Source organism: Monodelphis domestica, chromosome 3, assembly GCF_027887165.1.
Source record: "Monodelphis domestica isolate mMonDom1 chromosome 3, mMonDom1.pri, whole genome shotgun sequence".
NCBI lineage: Eukaryota > Metazoa > Chordata > Mammalia > Didelphimorphia > Didelphidae > Monodelphis > Monodelphis domestica.
This window is the reverse complement of record NC_077229.1, coordinates 73,326,966-73,342,258: the sequence shown is the minus strand read 5'-3', so window position 1 is coordinate 73,342,258 and position 15,293 is coordinate 73,326,966. Positions and strand designations below refer to the sequence as shown.

Below are 15,293 nucleotides of genomic sequence, written 5' to 3'. Positions count from 1 at the left end.
TGCTACACATGCCATACGAGTACCAGTAAAGGGAACTGGGAATGTTTAGTCTGGAGGAGATGGAGGGGTGGAGGAGAGGTGGAGGAATCCCAAAATAGCTAGCTCCAAGTATTTCTAGGACTGATGTGGAGGAGGGGCTGCAGTTAGATTCATTCTGCTTTGCTCTAGAAGGCAGAACCCAGAACAAGTAGAAATTGTAGAAGCCCACTTGGATTTGCAAGGAAAAGTGCCCCGGCCATCCGAACCCTTGAAAGGAGGAATGGATTGTTGGGGGGGGGAATAGTTCTCTTTCCTGTAGGTGTGTAAGCACAACCTGGAAGGTCTCTGAGGCTCAATCTGACTAGAGTGTGGGCTTTTGTGATGTGAAGAATACCACTTCAGTGAAACTTTCATACGCTGACCTTTCTTAAATTGGGTCTGGACGAGCTTGAGCAGGCAATAGGATTTTGTGTTTAGATAGATAATTTATGGTGGCCTGAGGTCATCAGGCAGAAGCAGTATGACCACTTGCTAGGGATGCGGTAGAGGGAATTCATGCTCTGGGAAGAGGCCTCGACTAAATTGATCTTAAAAGTGCCTTTTACTTCTAAGATTCTCTGGGTTTATGCATGCATGTTTGCAGTAGTTAAAGCGATGACACACACTGACTAGACCCGTACAAATAAAGACAGCATGGACTGATTACAATCTGGCTTTATATCCTCGAAGTCTAACACCTAGTAGGTCTTTATAAATACTTATCAAATAAGAAAAGTTGGCACATCCTAGTTAAAGTTTAGGTACACGATTTTCAACAAAAGCACCCATTTGCCCCCCCCTTTTTTTGGTAGAGAGGGTGCTTCTAATTTTTGTTTATGTGTTTATATTCAAACAAAATTTGGTGAAGCAAAAAGGTTAGTAATTGACCAGAGGATCTTATAGAGGGCTGGAGTGCTAACCAACAGCCATGATTAATTACTAGCTGGTGCTTTGGGGCCAAGTCGTCTGATATTAAAGGCTTGCTCTATTGATTAGTATCTGTAACACATCAAGAGTCACTATTAGAAATGGACTCTTAAGTGCTGGTCTACCTCCTCTCCTTAATATGGATCTCAGGTCCTTCCCCTCCTGTTTTCCCACCCTAGCACTAGGGGAGATTTTAAATTTGATGCCTTCCTTACTAGCCTGTCCTAGAAATGGAATTTTCATGCTAGAAAAGAAGCAGAGGTAGCTTTGGGGAATTCTCTCGATTCCCCGGAGATAGTAGAGAAAGATTACACTTGGAGTTCAACCAAGCTCGAATAAATCCCAAGTCTCGGCTCCGTTCCGAACTCACTGGGTGACCTTGGGCGAAACGTGTCTCCCCTTCCTAGGCCTGTCTGCAAAGGGAGGGAGTCGGACTCATTCATTCTAGGGCCATTTTCAGCTCTCACATCTCACAATCGCAATGGCACTTCCCAAAGCCCTGAATAGGCAGCACCGTCCCTCGCTTTCCTGCTTCTGCTGAGGCCTCATTAAGAATGAATTTCGCCATTCTCCCGGCATCTTCTATAAAGTGCAATTTTGCTAATTCAAAATCAAAATGCCATTTTACCAAACCCAGTGCACACGCACGGCTATTCACGAGTGAAAAGGAGTCCTCTGGCCCCCAGACAACTTATTGTCTACCGCCTTGTCTACCTGACAAATATAGAAAAACGAACATGTTTGACCGATTCCCTGACCCCTCCACAATGAGCCTCTTTGTTAGCCTTTAATATCCTTATCAGGTCTGTCTAGACACCCTGACAGCAATTGTCCCTGGTAATGCCAAAATGCCCTCTGACCCATCTTCTCATCATCCGGCTCAAGTAGGTTGGCCACATGATACAATTAGCTTCACAGTCCACAGGACACACCTGAGTCTAAGATGAATTATACATCTTAAGGCAGCATATACACAGCCACCCACCATACTGGAGAACTATGAGACCTGGTGTAAACAGGAAATTGTCTGCATGAATAATGCAGCAGCTTGGAGAGAGAAGCAGAAAAGAGAGGGCCGTCACCCTGAAAACAAGGGGGTCATCCCTCAGTGCCCCACACAGCCACTCTCCAAATGTGGCCCGTGGGAAAGCGTTCGTTTTTGTGCCACGGTCCGTGTTCACTCCAGATAGCTAGATGGAACGTTGGCTGAGGGATCAGAAAACCAAACCAAACAAACACACGTTTGGGACCGAAAGGGATTTCTTCACGAGCGAGCAGCAGCCTGTGCCTCAGCGGAGCCGTTTGGGGCAGACAAGGAGAAATCTTCCCCTTAAAGAGTCAACTTGGAATCAGATCAGAGCACCTGCTCTCTTATTAACTAGCCACGAATGTGGGCAAGTTACTCATTTTCTGAGAGTTTGGTCATCTACCAAATGGGAAGTTTATTTACAACATGGGTTTGTAACATCTTTTAAAGGGCAGCGACGATTAAATGAAACGGTAGATGTCGAAGTGCCTTTCGGATGGTAAAATGGTGTGCAATCGGTCTAAAATGGGGAAAAGATTAGAAGGGAGGGGTGCTGGGTTTGAACTCTGATGAAATCTACCAACTTGTGGCCAACTCCCTTAACGTTACTTCTCTGTAAAATGGGGACAGCACTGACAAGGCCTGATGGAGAAAGCGCTTTGCAAACCTGAGAACCCCTTGAAAACAAGAACTAAACATAGGTGTCCCTGCCAGCGTGGCTGATGACACGAACTATATTCCTCCCAGCAGGTGTACAAGATGCCTACGGTTGCTTATCAAAGTAACTTCTGTTCCTGTTTTGCACAAACAGAAAACACGAAACATCCAGGCATGGCGTGTTTTCTTGGGGAACGTACTTGATTCAAAAGAAAATGTTTGGCTAATGTGTAGATCGTTTATATTTCATAAACTTAAACACTGAGAGGGGAACTTCGAAAGGGGAGGGATGGAAAGATGGGGGTGGGGAGAAGAATTTTATCCTCTGGTTGCGGGAAAATAAAAGATGCAATAAACCAGAACTAGCTTAGCCCCAAAGCTAGAAAGGGTTTACAAAGATTGTTTAATTGATTTTTCTTCTATTAAGATGCAGATCACACCGTCTGGGATTCAGAAACTCAGACACATGTCTTTGTGTCCACGCAGCTCCATGAAGTCCCCTGTCTGAAACTCGCACAATACCAGACTTGCACGTGTTAGAGACATGCTGTTCCTTTTTGTTTTGGGCTCTTGGGACGGGAATATAGCTAGGAAAGGCAAATCCCTTCCATGCTGTTTGAACATTTTACATTTCAGAGTTAAAGATGCTCCTCGCCCGAGTGCCAAACTAACCCTGGAGGAAAGAGGGCCGCTGAGGCCGCCACTCAAGGGAGGGTCACAAAAACCAATGATTGGGTTGAAAACGGGATGTGCAACTTTGATTTTTTAATCAGTTACAAATGCTGAGATCCGCCTATAGTCAAGGCCTTGCAGGGGAGGTGAACCATGGGAATCCCGATGAGATTATGAATGATACTTTTTGGTTCTGTTTTGCAACAAACTCAACGTAGGTGACAAACTACAAACAGGAAAGCACGTGCTTTCTTTTCTCTCTCCACCCAAGCTTAGAATTCTCTTCTCTTGATGCCATCCCACTTAACACCTCTTCTTACCCCAAGATGGGAATGGGCTGCCCAGGCTGACCTTGGGCTAAGGACAGCTGGACTAAACCCTAGCTGGCCAAGAGCCAGTCTGCAGTTGTTCGGAGCCCGCTAAGCTGGGGTGTGCCTTTCCACATTTCAGCGACTCCTCCTGTCCTCGAGTTGGGCTAAGCCGGGAACCTTAGAAGGGTGCCTGGGCCCCCGCAAACCCCCAGGATCAGAGGTGGAAAGCAACACAGAGAACAGCCCAAGCATGACTCCGAGACAGCTGGGTCAGGCATCTTGGGGCTTGTTTTCACCCTATTTCATCTGAAAGCTGAACTGAAAAAACAAAAAACAAAAAACAACCCCAACCCAACCAGTAGAATACATCTGCATGAAGAACTCTGCTCTGACAAAGGAAAGACAGCCCCAAATTCCACTGGAAAGGACACAGAGTTCTCTCTTAAAATTCTCTTGCGGAAGATAAAGATGGAACTTTGTATATATTCAAGATTGCGTGGGCTAATAGAGGAAGGGAGGATGAGCGAGAGATAACTGTTCCTAATGAGTTCTCCCTGTTCTAGAGATAATGGCTGTGAAAGAGCTTTCTTCACAGTAAAATCTTATACAAAGATTAGTCATGGGGGCCGTGACGAGACCCAGGATCTCACTGTAATCGGGAACTCCCGGCTCAGGAAATTCCCTTCATCAGTGCAGGCCAGCATCTTCTCTGCAGCTGGCAGCCTTAACTCAGATAGAAATGGGGCCGCTAAGCCATGCATTGACTTTATCTGTGTTCATTCTCTGCGTCTTTATTTAATGAACGATTTCCCAGGGGCGGTTTAAGCTGGGTTGGGCACCCGTGGAGACATCCCAGGGGGCACTCTTTGGGGGGATCGTCCCAGAGACACGAGGTGCGTCAGAGATAGGCTAGTACTCAGGGCTTCTGGCTCTAACCACTACGCCCTGCTGCCTTTATGATTTATCGTTAACAATAACATTATGAATGACATTTAAGAGTACAAAGCTGGTTTGGGGAATAATCCTTATAGAGGCAGCGATGCCAAAGTCTCGCACAGAGGCACCCAGACACTGTGGTTCTCCCAGGGACAAAGTCCGTTCCAAGGAATGAACTCTGCCCATTTCTGACTGGGAATGTGGCTGACCAAGAATATTAACCTCTTGAATCCACTGCTTCTCCCACCCCTCCCCGGGTGGCACAGCTTCCTACATGCAGAACATGAGCTAATTTCCAAGGGACAAAATCTACAGTCAATGCCCATAGATACTGACCATGATTTAATAAGGAAAGGAGCTGGGAGGTAGCATAGTGGGCAACAGCCAGGCCTGGAGTTGGGAGGTGCTAGGTTAAAATCTGACCTCAGACACCACATAGCTGTATGACCTTGGGCAAGTCACTTAACCCAAACTGCCCCTACCGCTCTTCTGCCTTGGAACTAAGATAAAAGGTTAGGGTTTTTTAAAAAATGGTTTAATAAGGGAAATTATAAACTACAGGTATAGGATTCCAACCTAATTCAGGCCCTCTCAATATGTTCTTCACCATTTCGTGGCAGGCACTCTTAGACAGCGAAGCCTTTCTTTCTTACAAAATATTTTCAGGTTGAGGAGAGCAGCCCAATCCCATATTTGCATATGTACACAGTATTAGAAAGTATACTATTACCTGAACAGCAATCCAGCTGGCATTAACTGTGTGCTCTCCAAAGGGGCCAAATCCTGCAAGCAAAGGAGAATATGATGAGGATACAATCATTCCAACCAGTAGGACACAGTCAGGTCTCCGTCCATCCCAATGGAATACTTTAGCAGGCCAGGGATTCTTTCGTAGGATGCCTACTCAGAGGGGTGGCATGAAATAATAGAAAGAACAATGGAAGGTGACTGGGGAGAACTGACTCAAAATCAGAACAGGCTAGAGGTGGAGAAGGGCTGAAGCTCCCACCCACCCACCACCTGCCTCCCTATCTCACTCAGAGTGGGGTGACCACAGGCAAGCCATTTAATCTCATTCCTTATCAGTAAAATAGGGATAATAATACTTTTACTTCTTTCCTAACTGGGCTGTGGTGGAGAGAGTGATTTGCAAATCTAAAGGGAGCCACCAGTTAGGGTCTGTAACTAATTAACTTCAGAACCCCAGGCAAGCCCCTGGTTCTCTCTGAGCCTTAGTTTCCACCCATGGAAAATGAAGGTGCTACACTGGATGATTGCTAAGATCCTTTTCAACCCTAATTATGACTCTATTATAATCAGCTCCTAGAAATGATCAGTTTTATCTGTGTCAAAAAGCAAATGGAGAGGCAGCTAGGTAGCACAATGGAGAGAGTGTCAGGCCTGGAGTTGGGAAGACCTGGGTTCAAATGTGATTTCAGACACTTCCTAGCTGTAGGACCCTGGGCTTAACCCCCTTTGCCCTTCTGCCTCAAGAGTTATTTAAGACAGAAAGTAAGGGGTAGGGGGAGCAAATGGAAAAGAACTCTGAGGTTTTCTAAAGACATGTTCTAAGAATCATGAAAAAGTATTTGGGTTATTTTCCACCATTACTGATAGCAGAGAAGTCAGCTGCTATCATAAAAGCCAGCATTTTTGTTCTTAGCTGAATGAGTCTATGACTCCACAACACATCCACAAAAGAACAAAACTTTAACACGAGTACAACTCTTTATGGCATAGACAACTTGTTCACACAAATTATTTCCTTCAGATCTCAACAGCAACAACCCTTCTGAGGTAAGTAACACAAGGATCATTATTCTGATTTTACAAAGGATGAAATTGAAGCTCAGAGAGGGACACCAATTGCCCCAGGTCACCTGGCTAGTAAGTATGGCAGCTGAAACTTCCCAGCTTCTTTTGGAGGCTCCCTAGCCTGGTGCTCTTTCCACAACACCCTGCTTCAAAGAAGTCAAGAAAGATGGTTGGGGAAGGCTCACAGGAGGGACAAGGAAAGATCAGTGGAGTCTCTGACAAACTTGAATGCAGGAGAAAAAGTGGACAGGATGCTGCTGATGGCTCTCCCAGAAGCTAGAGCCAACATTATGTTCTTTCCTTTTGATAAATAACCAAAGAAAAGAAGCTTTCCAATATAACCATCTTTCTTGTTGATGTCAACATGAATGAAGTTACTTGGATATATTCAAAATTTGGCAGACTAAAGTATCCAGAAGTGACTTGTGAGCACAAAACAATTATCGAGTCATCCAAAAACATTTCAAGCCACAAGGAAAGTATTCATGTTATCAACATAGGAATAGGGACAGGCCTATAGCTACAAAATGTGGAGTTGAGAGGCCTTAAGAGATCAGAGGGTTTTTTTTCAAAGGGTTTTAATGATTTTTAAAACTCTCCCAGTGCCACCTGCGCTCCCCACAGCTGGAGGCCTCTCTTTTAACAAAGAAATACATGTAAATAAAACTATTGGCACCTGACCTGATGGCTGACATTCTATAGCTGTGGTTTACCCCCCACCCTTCCACAGAGAAGAAAAAATCCTTTTCCTGCTCCTGATCTCTGCAGTCAAGACTAGTCAATTCATTTCAGATGACAGAATTTGGAGTGAGATAAAAAGACTGATCTAAAGATCTCACTTATCCCATAGATGAAGGAATTGAGGCCAAAGTGGTTAGGAGGGGCAAACGGTCCTAGAGATTAGGAGATTCAAACCCAGGTCCAGTTCCAAACTATTTTCACCTCATCACTAAGTAATTCATCTAGTCCAATCTCCTACTTATACAGAGGTGAAAAATGAGGTTTAGAGGGGTTGTGATTTGCCCAGGTTCACACACAATCAGATTAAGTGCTTAGCACTTCATTAACCATCCCCCTCTCTAGTTACTACTGGAAAAACTAAATGTGCATATGGATGGAGAGGATCAACATTTTCAGATGGGGGAAGCATTCACAATCTGGTCTGGGTATGTGATTTTTATTAGTTTGGGGGGCAACAGGTATGGAAAGACCTTTCAGTGATGTAACTCTGTAAACTTTCTCATCAGTTACATTTCTGTCATTTAGGCTTGCCTGGAGTACTGAATGGTTAAATTATTAATCTACTGCCACATCAACTATCTATTAAGTGCCAGAGGCAAGGTTTGAAGGTAGATCTTCCTGACTGATTCCTGCTACAGGCTGATCCTCTATCCACTGCTTCAGTTAGTAAATGGCTTATGGAGGAACAAAGTAGACACCTGTTACCTGGACATTCCCTGAAGACTGGCAGCTATTCTACCCTCATTTCATTTAGTTTTAGGCAAATTATTTCAGCCTTCGACTTTTAAATTCGGCACACAAAATACTAAAAGAAAACAAGAAAAAGATTAACAGTCACAAAAAAATAATAATCTTGGACTGTCCTCACAAAAGATTGTATAATCCTTCCAATGAAAGACACTCATTTCAGAAGGGGAGAAAAGAAAATTTTAATTATACGAAAAAAAGACATAGAGACATGTTCTTGGAAGTGAATTGGCATTTCTTTCACTGCTAGAATAGCTAGATTCCCTATAGGAAGGCAATGTGGCAAGTAAAAGGAGTAAGGGGACTTAACAGGCAGGGGACCTAGGTTTGAGTTCTGCTTCTGACTTTTTAGCTGAGTCTGTTTACTCATTTGTAAATAATAGTTGCACTACTTTCTCATCGTGTGGTTGTGAGGAAAGTGATTTGCTACAGAAATGAAAGAGTATTATTACAGGTGGAGAAAGCCCATTTTTCATTTGCAAGACTCTCAACAGCACTAGAAAACCAGTAGGTATGTGAGGATGGCCAGAGGCTCATCCTGGTTCATCAGTGGAACTTTTGAGAGCTCTTACTCTTTGGGCTATGCCATCAGATAAACAGCCCAGAACACCCAGAGAACTCTGGCATCTGGGGCGAAGGGAGACAAGAATGTGACATAAGATAATTTACAGCTACTCAGCTGCAAAAAAAACCTTGAAGACGTTGCCTCCTCCCCTTTCCTTCCTTTCTTACTCGTCTCCTCCACCCACCCCCCAAAAACCAAACCCTCAAACATTTTTCTTAACAGAAAACCCAGTCTTTACTGTCGGCTAACCTCATAAAAAGGAGGATGGTGCCAAATAGGTTAGCCACGACTCTCAAACCGTGTTTCTCACCCTCCTCCCACCTCCCGTATACCAAGAGGCAGAAAAGTTGTCAGAGAAGCCCTTTGGACAGGTGCTTCCCTGTCCCACCTGGGAGGCGGGCAGGACCTTTGGCACTGATGCCCCTGGGTAACGGACAGTTCAGGTATGCGCACAAAGCCCCTCCCACTTTCTCCCCCGGGTCATCCGTCTTAACTAACCCTACAGCAACACGTCCTCCCCCCTCCCCATCCTGCATATCTTAAACTCCAATCTCAACTTGGGCACTGGTGAAGGGAACACTACACAATTCCTGAGAGGGTTCATTTGTCACCGAGACGCCTTCTTCCCCACAAATCAACCTCTCCTTTTGTACTCTGGGGGACGAGGGGGTGGGGAAAGGCGACTTTCGGACAAGTCCACAGCAGCGGGGCAAGAGCCGGTCACTCCTTCCAAAGACCAGGCACCCCCTCCCCCGTCCGCTCCATTCTGTCATTCAGGAGCCGCCCCCGGGGGATGAGATTGCTTCGGACCCTGTCCCTGCCGACCCGGGCAGGGGTAGAGGGACGATGGAGATTGGGAGGGGGGGGGAGAGTGGGGCACCTCCTCCCACAACTCCTATCCAAAGCCCGTGAAGGACGGGGAAGGGAAGGGATTCAACTTCAGGCCCAGGGGACATCTCCGGGAGCCCGGCGGTCAGGTGTCCTCGGGGCTGCCCCTTCGCTCAGAGAGCTGCCCTTTCCCCAGCAGGATCCTTCTTACCCGTCACCACCACCGCCTTCCTGGGCTGTTCCATCGCGGACACTCGCTACAGTCGCCAACTCTGCCGCCACCAACCCCGCCAGCTGCTGTAGCTGTCTGCGCCGGGCTGCGGTCTTGTCTTAACCCACAGACCCGCCCCCGCCCTGTCCCCGCCCCCCAGGTCCCGCCCCCTCCCCTCTGCTCCACTCCCCTCTCCACCCCAGCTCGGAACGGACGCAGGCGTGCGCGCCCCCTAGAAAGTGAAAGAGGCGTGCGCGCTCTTCCTCTTTTGCTCCACGCCTCCTCCTTCTCCCGCAGGGCTGGGGCTTCCCCTTTTCCCCTTCCTTCACCCCCACTTAAGGCTGTGCGGCTACCTCTCGGACTGCGCCATTCCCCCGTTATTTTACTGACTGACTGCCCAGGCAGTAGTAACGTAGGGAAGGACTCTCACTCCAAATCTAGGGTTCCTTCTGCCCCCGCCCCCCGCCGAGGAGAAGGAGATCTAGAATTCTGAAGCGTAGAGACTATTTAGTGCTCCCCTAGAGGAGAGGAAGGCCCGCCGCGGTCAGGGCGAGCCCCCAATCACGTGACTTTGCACTTGACCAACGATATAGCTAGGCCTGTTCTCAACAGCTATTTCTCTGTCCGATCCTGATCCTTACTAAATAAGAGCTCGTCCTTGGCTCTGGGGCACACCGACTAACCAACGAGGCCTGCCCTCAAGGAGCATCCCATTGGGAGCTGACAGAGGCTGCTCTTGGACCATCTAGTCCAGTCGGAATGGGCGCTGGGGCTGAAAAGAAAAGCTTGAGACCAGATCCTATCCAGGGATCTTTCCCCTGTCTTCTAGACAGTCTAGTTAGAGAGGACATCCTAAGTAATTCTGAAGGAGAGAGGCTGCTTCCCAGAACGTTGTTTCTTACCATTTTTGGCTAAATTTTTTGAATATGCTTCCTCAGGATTCATAATTTTTTTTCTTCCAAATCTGGGTAAGCTTTGTAGGAGGAAGCTAGTATCTAAGCTGGGCAGTTCAACAGGGTTGAAGGGAGATGGAGGTAAAGAAGCACATTTGGAGGCTAAAGGCAGGACTGGAACAAAGACCTGGAGACTAGGACAAGGGAATCCCACTTCTGGTCAGAAGGGCAGATCTTTTGAAGTAGAATATTGAGAGAGGGCTGGAAAGGTCCAGAGGAATCAGATTGTGTAAAGGTTTGAAATGTCAGCCTGAGCTTTATTTGGTAGACCAATAAGGTAGCTAGGTAGCATAATAGCTAAAGTGCTGGGCCAGGAGTTAGGAAGATGAGTTCAAAACCAGCCTAAGCCTCAGACACTTATTATCTGTGTGACACCAGCAAGTCAATCCTGTTTACCTCAGTTTCCTTGTTCATTAATAAGCTGAAGTAGGCAAGGGCAGCTGGGTAGCTCAATGGATTGAGAGCCAGGCCTAGAGACTGTAGGTCCTAGATTCAAATCTGGCCTTGGACCCTTCCCAGCTGTATGACCCTGGGCAAGTCATTTACCCCCATTGTCTAGCCCTTACCACTCTTCTGCCTTGGAACCAATACACACTATTGATTCTAAGACGGGAGATAAGGGTTTAAATTAAAAAAAAAACTGGAGTAGAAAATGGCAAACAACTCCAGTATTTTTGCAAAAAAATAAAGACGGTTACCTTAGAAAGGGCTAAACAATGTAAAACCTCTTGAAGCATGAAGAAGAGGGCTTTGGAGGTATTATGAGGAGACTAGAGATATTGCCTCCTAATCAATTTTGTCCAGTTTTAGCTCAGAGGTGAAGAGAATCTGGACCAAAGGAGGCCCAGCTACTTTCTGATGGCAACCCAGGCTTACTTCTCAGTCTAGAGAAGACCCTGCTTCCAACCTGGGGCCAGGAGGCACCTGGACAGGATAGAGGAGAAGGAGGACTGGAGCTGGAACTATCAAACCCAAGCATAGTGGGAAATGCAGCAAGGACAGAGAGTGCCTCTGAGTAGTCAAGCAGAGCTGAGGGCACTGGACCTGGACCCAGCTTGAGCAAGTTGGCCTTTGAATTTCTGGAGGAGAGTGAAGAGAACTTTTGTCCTTTTCTTTCTCCTCCAAAATCAAAGCTTCACTGCTGGCTTATCTCTATAGAACTTTTTCTACCCTGTCAGAGAATCCTCTTCACCTAGGAAACTCACTCCATGCCTAGACTACTCATTTAGGAAGTCCCCTCTTGCTCCTTCAGATTGACTGGTTCCTCCCCAAACCTCCATTAGAAGGAGGAGACCTAGGCAAACCATATTTTCATTCTTCTCCAGGTTGTACTGTTAACTCACCTCCATAGGATTGTTCTCTATCATTCCCCCTTGCCAAATACCTTCTCTCTATCCCACCCCCAGACTCCTTTTATGTATTGTGTTTCCCCTTTAGAATGTACCTCTTTGTGGGCAAGGGCTGTCTTTCTTTCTGTATATTTGTATTCTCAGAGCTTAGCACGGTGCCTGACACATAGAAATACTTCATAAATGCTTGTTGATTTGAAAGGAATAGAGATGAAAAAGAAAGACTTATTTTCAAGAAATATTTATGAAAGATTTCCACCTGTCCTCCCTTCTTCCTATCTCATTCACCCCAATTCCTCCAGGTTTACATTTTCTTTAAAAAAAGACAACTTGGGGGCAGCTGGGTAGCTCAGTGGATTGAGAGCTAGCCCTAGAGTATCTGGGTTCAAATATGGCCTCAGACACTTCCCAGCTGTGTGACCCTGGGCAAGTCACTTGACCCCCATTGCCTAGCCCTTACCACTCTTCTACCTTGGAGCCAATACACAGTATTGACTCCAAGACAGAAGGTAAGGGTTTAAAAAAAAAAAAGACAACTTGCCTTCTGTCTTAGAATTAACACTAGATATCAGTTCTAAGGCAGAAGAGTGGTAAGGGCTAGGCAATCAGGGTTCAGCGACTTGCCCAGGGTCACAGAGCTAAGAAGTATCTGAGGCCAGATTTGAACCCAGATACTCCTGACTCCAGCAGAGCACTATGAACTTTAAAAACTACTCCACTCTACTTAGACTGTACTTTAGGGGAAGATAAAGTTGTGATCTCCTGATTGAACAATGAAGGTACTTAGTTCTCACCTTATAGTGAAGCTAGAACTTTAAGCTAAGCCTATTTTTAGATCTAATACAAAAAGGTGTTAAGTAACTATAAAGGCTAAATTAATCACAAAAAGGTCAAGTAACTAACAAAAGGTGAACTTAACAAAGAAGTGTTAAGTAACTCTAAAGATATAATCAAATCAAAAGAACTAAAAGTATGGGCAGTCTTGGAGAAAAAGCCTTTAATGTAATTGGTAGATGTGAAAATTTAGAGAAGGAGACACAAGGATGAAAGGTCTATATATTTGAGATTTTTCATCCCTCAAAGACATTCTCTCTCCCTTTCCGTGATTGGTGGTGGAGAGTTAGCTGAGAGGAGTGTGCTGAGCCCTTCAGCATCTTAGCGTGGCTACAAGCGATTGTCCGGATTGGTGGTGAGTTTCTTCCTGAATTTTCCTCCTTTACTTTCCAACTTTTTCCTCTCAGAAGTCTCTAATCTTCTTCAAAGACCTAGAGATGGGGAGTTTAAAACTCCCCCTGGCATAGGCCAGGTAGGAGAAATCCTATATCCTCTTTCTTCCTTCTCCTCAAATTCCTTCCCTCTATATTAAATAAATTACCATAAATTTCCAGACTGACTTGGGCATTTTATTTGGAGACCATTTAAATCTAGACTTAAAGTCACAACCCTAAAATTATCTAATAGCACTCTATCCACTATGCTAGCTAGCTGCCCCTAGGTTTACATTTTCCCATCCAATCCACAAAGCTTGACAGAATTGACATAGACACCTTACTAAATTTTTATCATTTTCAAAGATTTTTCTTAGACATTTCATAAAGTAGTCACAAGCTTGTGAGGGAAGGCCCAACGGTGGCTACTATTCCATTTTACAGATGAAGAAACTGAAGTTCAGAAAAGAAGTTTAGACCTTTAGGTCATTAAGCTTAATAAATGCTTGTTGGCTGAATGATTTGCCCTCCAGTTCTACCCTCCCTCCAATTTTTATTTAGTACTTTGAACATAATTTTTATTTACTGTTTTTCTTTTTACCATTTTACTATTTACTAATCAGTGAACATGATGTTTCATCCCAATAAATAAAGGATAAAGTGAGATATCTGTAAAGTGATAGCACAGAGCCTGGCACTTAGTCAGCATTTAATAAATGTTTGTTCTTTTCCCCAGTAATGGAAGTTCCTTGAGGGCAAACACTTTTCATTTTTGTCTTATCCTCTCCACCCACAATATATTCAGAGAAGCAAAAGAGCTAGTCTTGGGAATTTCCAAGACATGGGCTCAAGACCAGCCTCTACCACATGCTAGCTGTGTGGCTCTTGGCAACTAACTCTGAAGCTGCCTATAAAGCTCCAATTAAAGGCTAGGCACTGGACAAGGCTCTAGGGATACAAAGATAATACAACACTGGATATATATATATATATATATTTTTTTTTTTTTTGCCACTTTTGTCCTCAACAAGGGGGGCTTCTTATGTGTCCTTGTAAGGTAGGGATGGGCTAGAGAGAGATAGCACGGCTCTAGGAAGGCCAGTTTTGCAGTGACAGTTCATGAGTCTGTCTTGATTTTTACTTTACTTTGACAAATCTAGAAGAAAGCCTAGAACTAGAATATTAAGAGCTAAAAGTGCCTTAGACCATAGAATGCACATTTCTCCTGCCTTCACCTACAGCCAAATGAACAGTGAACCCCCCAAAAGAAGACTATTTTCTCCTGCCTCAACTCTAGCTCCCAGTGGAGCTATGATCACTATGGCCTTCGGTGTTGGTTCTGCAAAGGTCATCATGGTGACTTATTGCTTTGATAAGGCTTTGGCCTAGAACTCCAACTTCTCTGGGCTAACTGCCTATTTTGCCCCTAAGGGTTTTGCTTTTGCTCTGAGAAGGGACCTAAGGTAAACAAAGGGTTTGTCTATAGTGCATTCTTTCCAAAGGGAGTGGGGGTAGGGAGCTGCAGATTCAGAAAGATGTCTAGATTCCTGGCTATTCCTTTAGGAGGGGTCCAAAGTCTAGAATGGATGCATTATTTTGAGCAGAGTCAGACTCTTGTTTTAAAAAGTCCATTGGCTAATTATTTGCCCATCTGACTAATAACTGGGGGTTTGGATAAGATCTAGTACAGAGTTCATTCCTATGCCACTGAATAGTCTATTTGCTTATACTTGATGGAGCAGAACTCTGGGTCTGGCTTGTGCAAATTCAGGAACACTGACTTGGTGGACAAGTTGCTATTTTCATTTATCTTGCTACTCTGCATATGTTAGGCAATATGAAAGCAGGTCTGGGCTTGGCCTTGGGAGAGCACAAAATGAACCAAAAGAATAGACTGTTCTCTGGAAACTGCCCTCCTCCCCATATGCCTAACAGTCCATGGTGTGCTAGTTAAAGGAGATAGGAGAGGATGGGAAATATCTGTATATCTCAATATTCTCAGAACTGAAACTGAGTATAATTACTCTGTTTCTCATTCTGAGAAACAAAAATAGACAAAGGGTCAAATCCTGCTGTTCCAAACACCCAACAGAAATAGAAGTATTAGACCATAGCATCCACTTCCCAGGAAAAGGCTGGGGTATATCCAAGCTGTATTTTAGATGTTGCCAATGACCCTTTTCTGTGGATGCAAACCTGTGTTTTCATTCATAGAAATGATCATTGCAGAAGAAATTGCAACAACTCTCATTTCTATAGCACTTTACAGTGGGCATATAATTTCCTCATGATAGCTCTGCATGGTGGGAAATACAAAGATTTTAATCT

At 44.9% G+C, this 15,293-nt stretch overlaps 1 protein-coding gene across 2 annotated transcripts in view; it reads right to left on the bottom strand.

The window, feature by feature from the left end:
* PGPEP1 (pyroglutamyl-peptidase I) overlaps positions 1-15,293 on the bottom strand; it is a 61,859-nt gene that overhangs the window by 23,289 nt on the left and 23,277 nt on the right. The window contains exons 1-2 of one of the 2 annotated variants that reach the window (XM_007489233.3): positions 9,456-9,609; positions 5,279-5,331 (exon numbers count right to left, since the gene is read on the bottom strand). In XM_007489233.3, the coding sequence (XP_007489295.1) occupies positions 5,279-5,331; positions 9,456-9,489 (87 nt within the window). In that variant the 5' untranslated portion in view covers positions 9,490-9,609. Of the gene's footprint in view, positions 1-5,278; positions 5,332-9,455; positions 9,610-15,293 lie in introns of those variants that run through there. The other variant, XM_056822124.1, reaches the window with a different exon arrangement.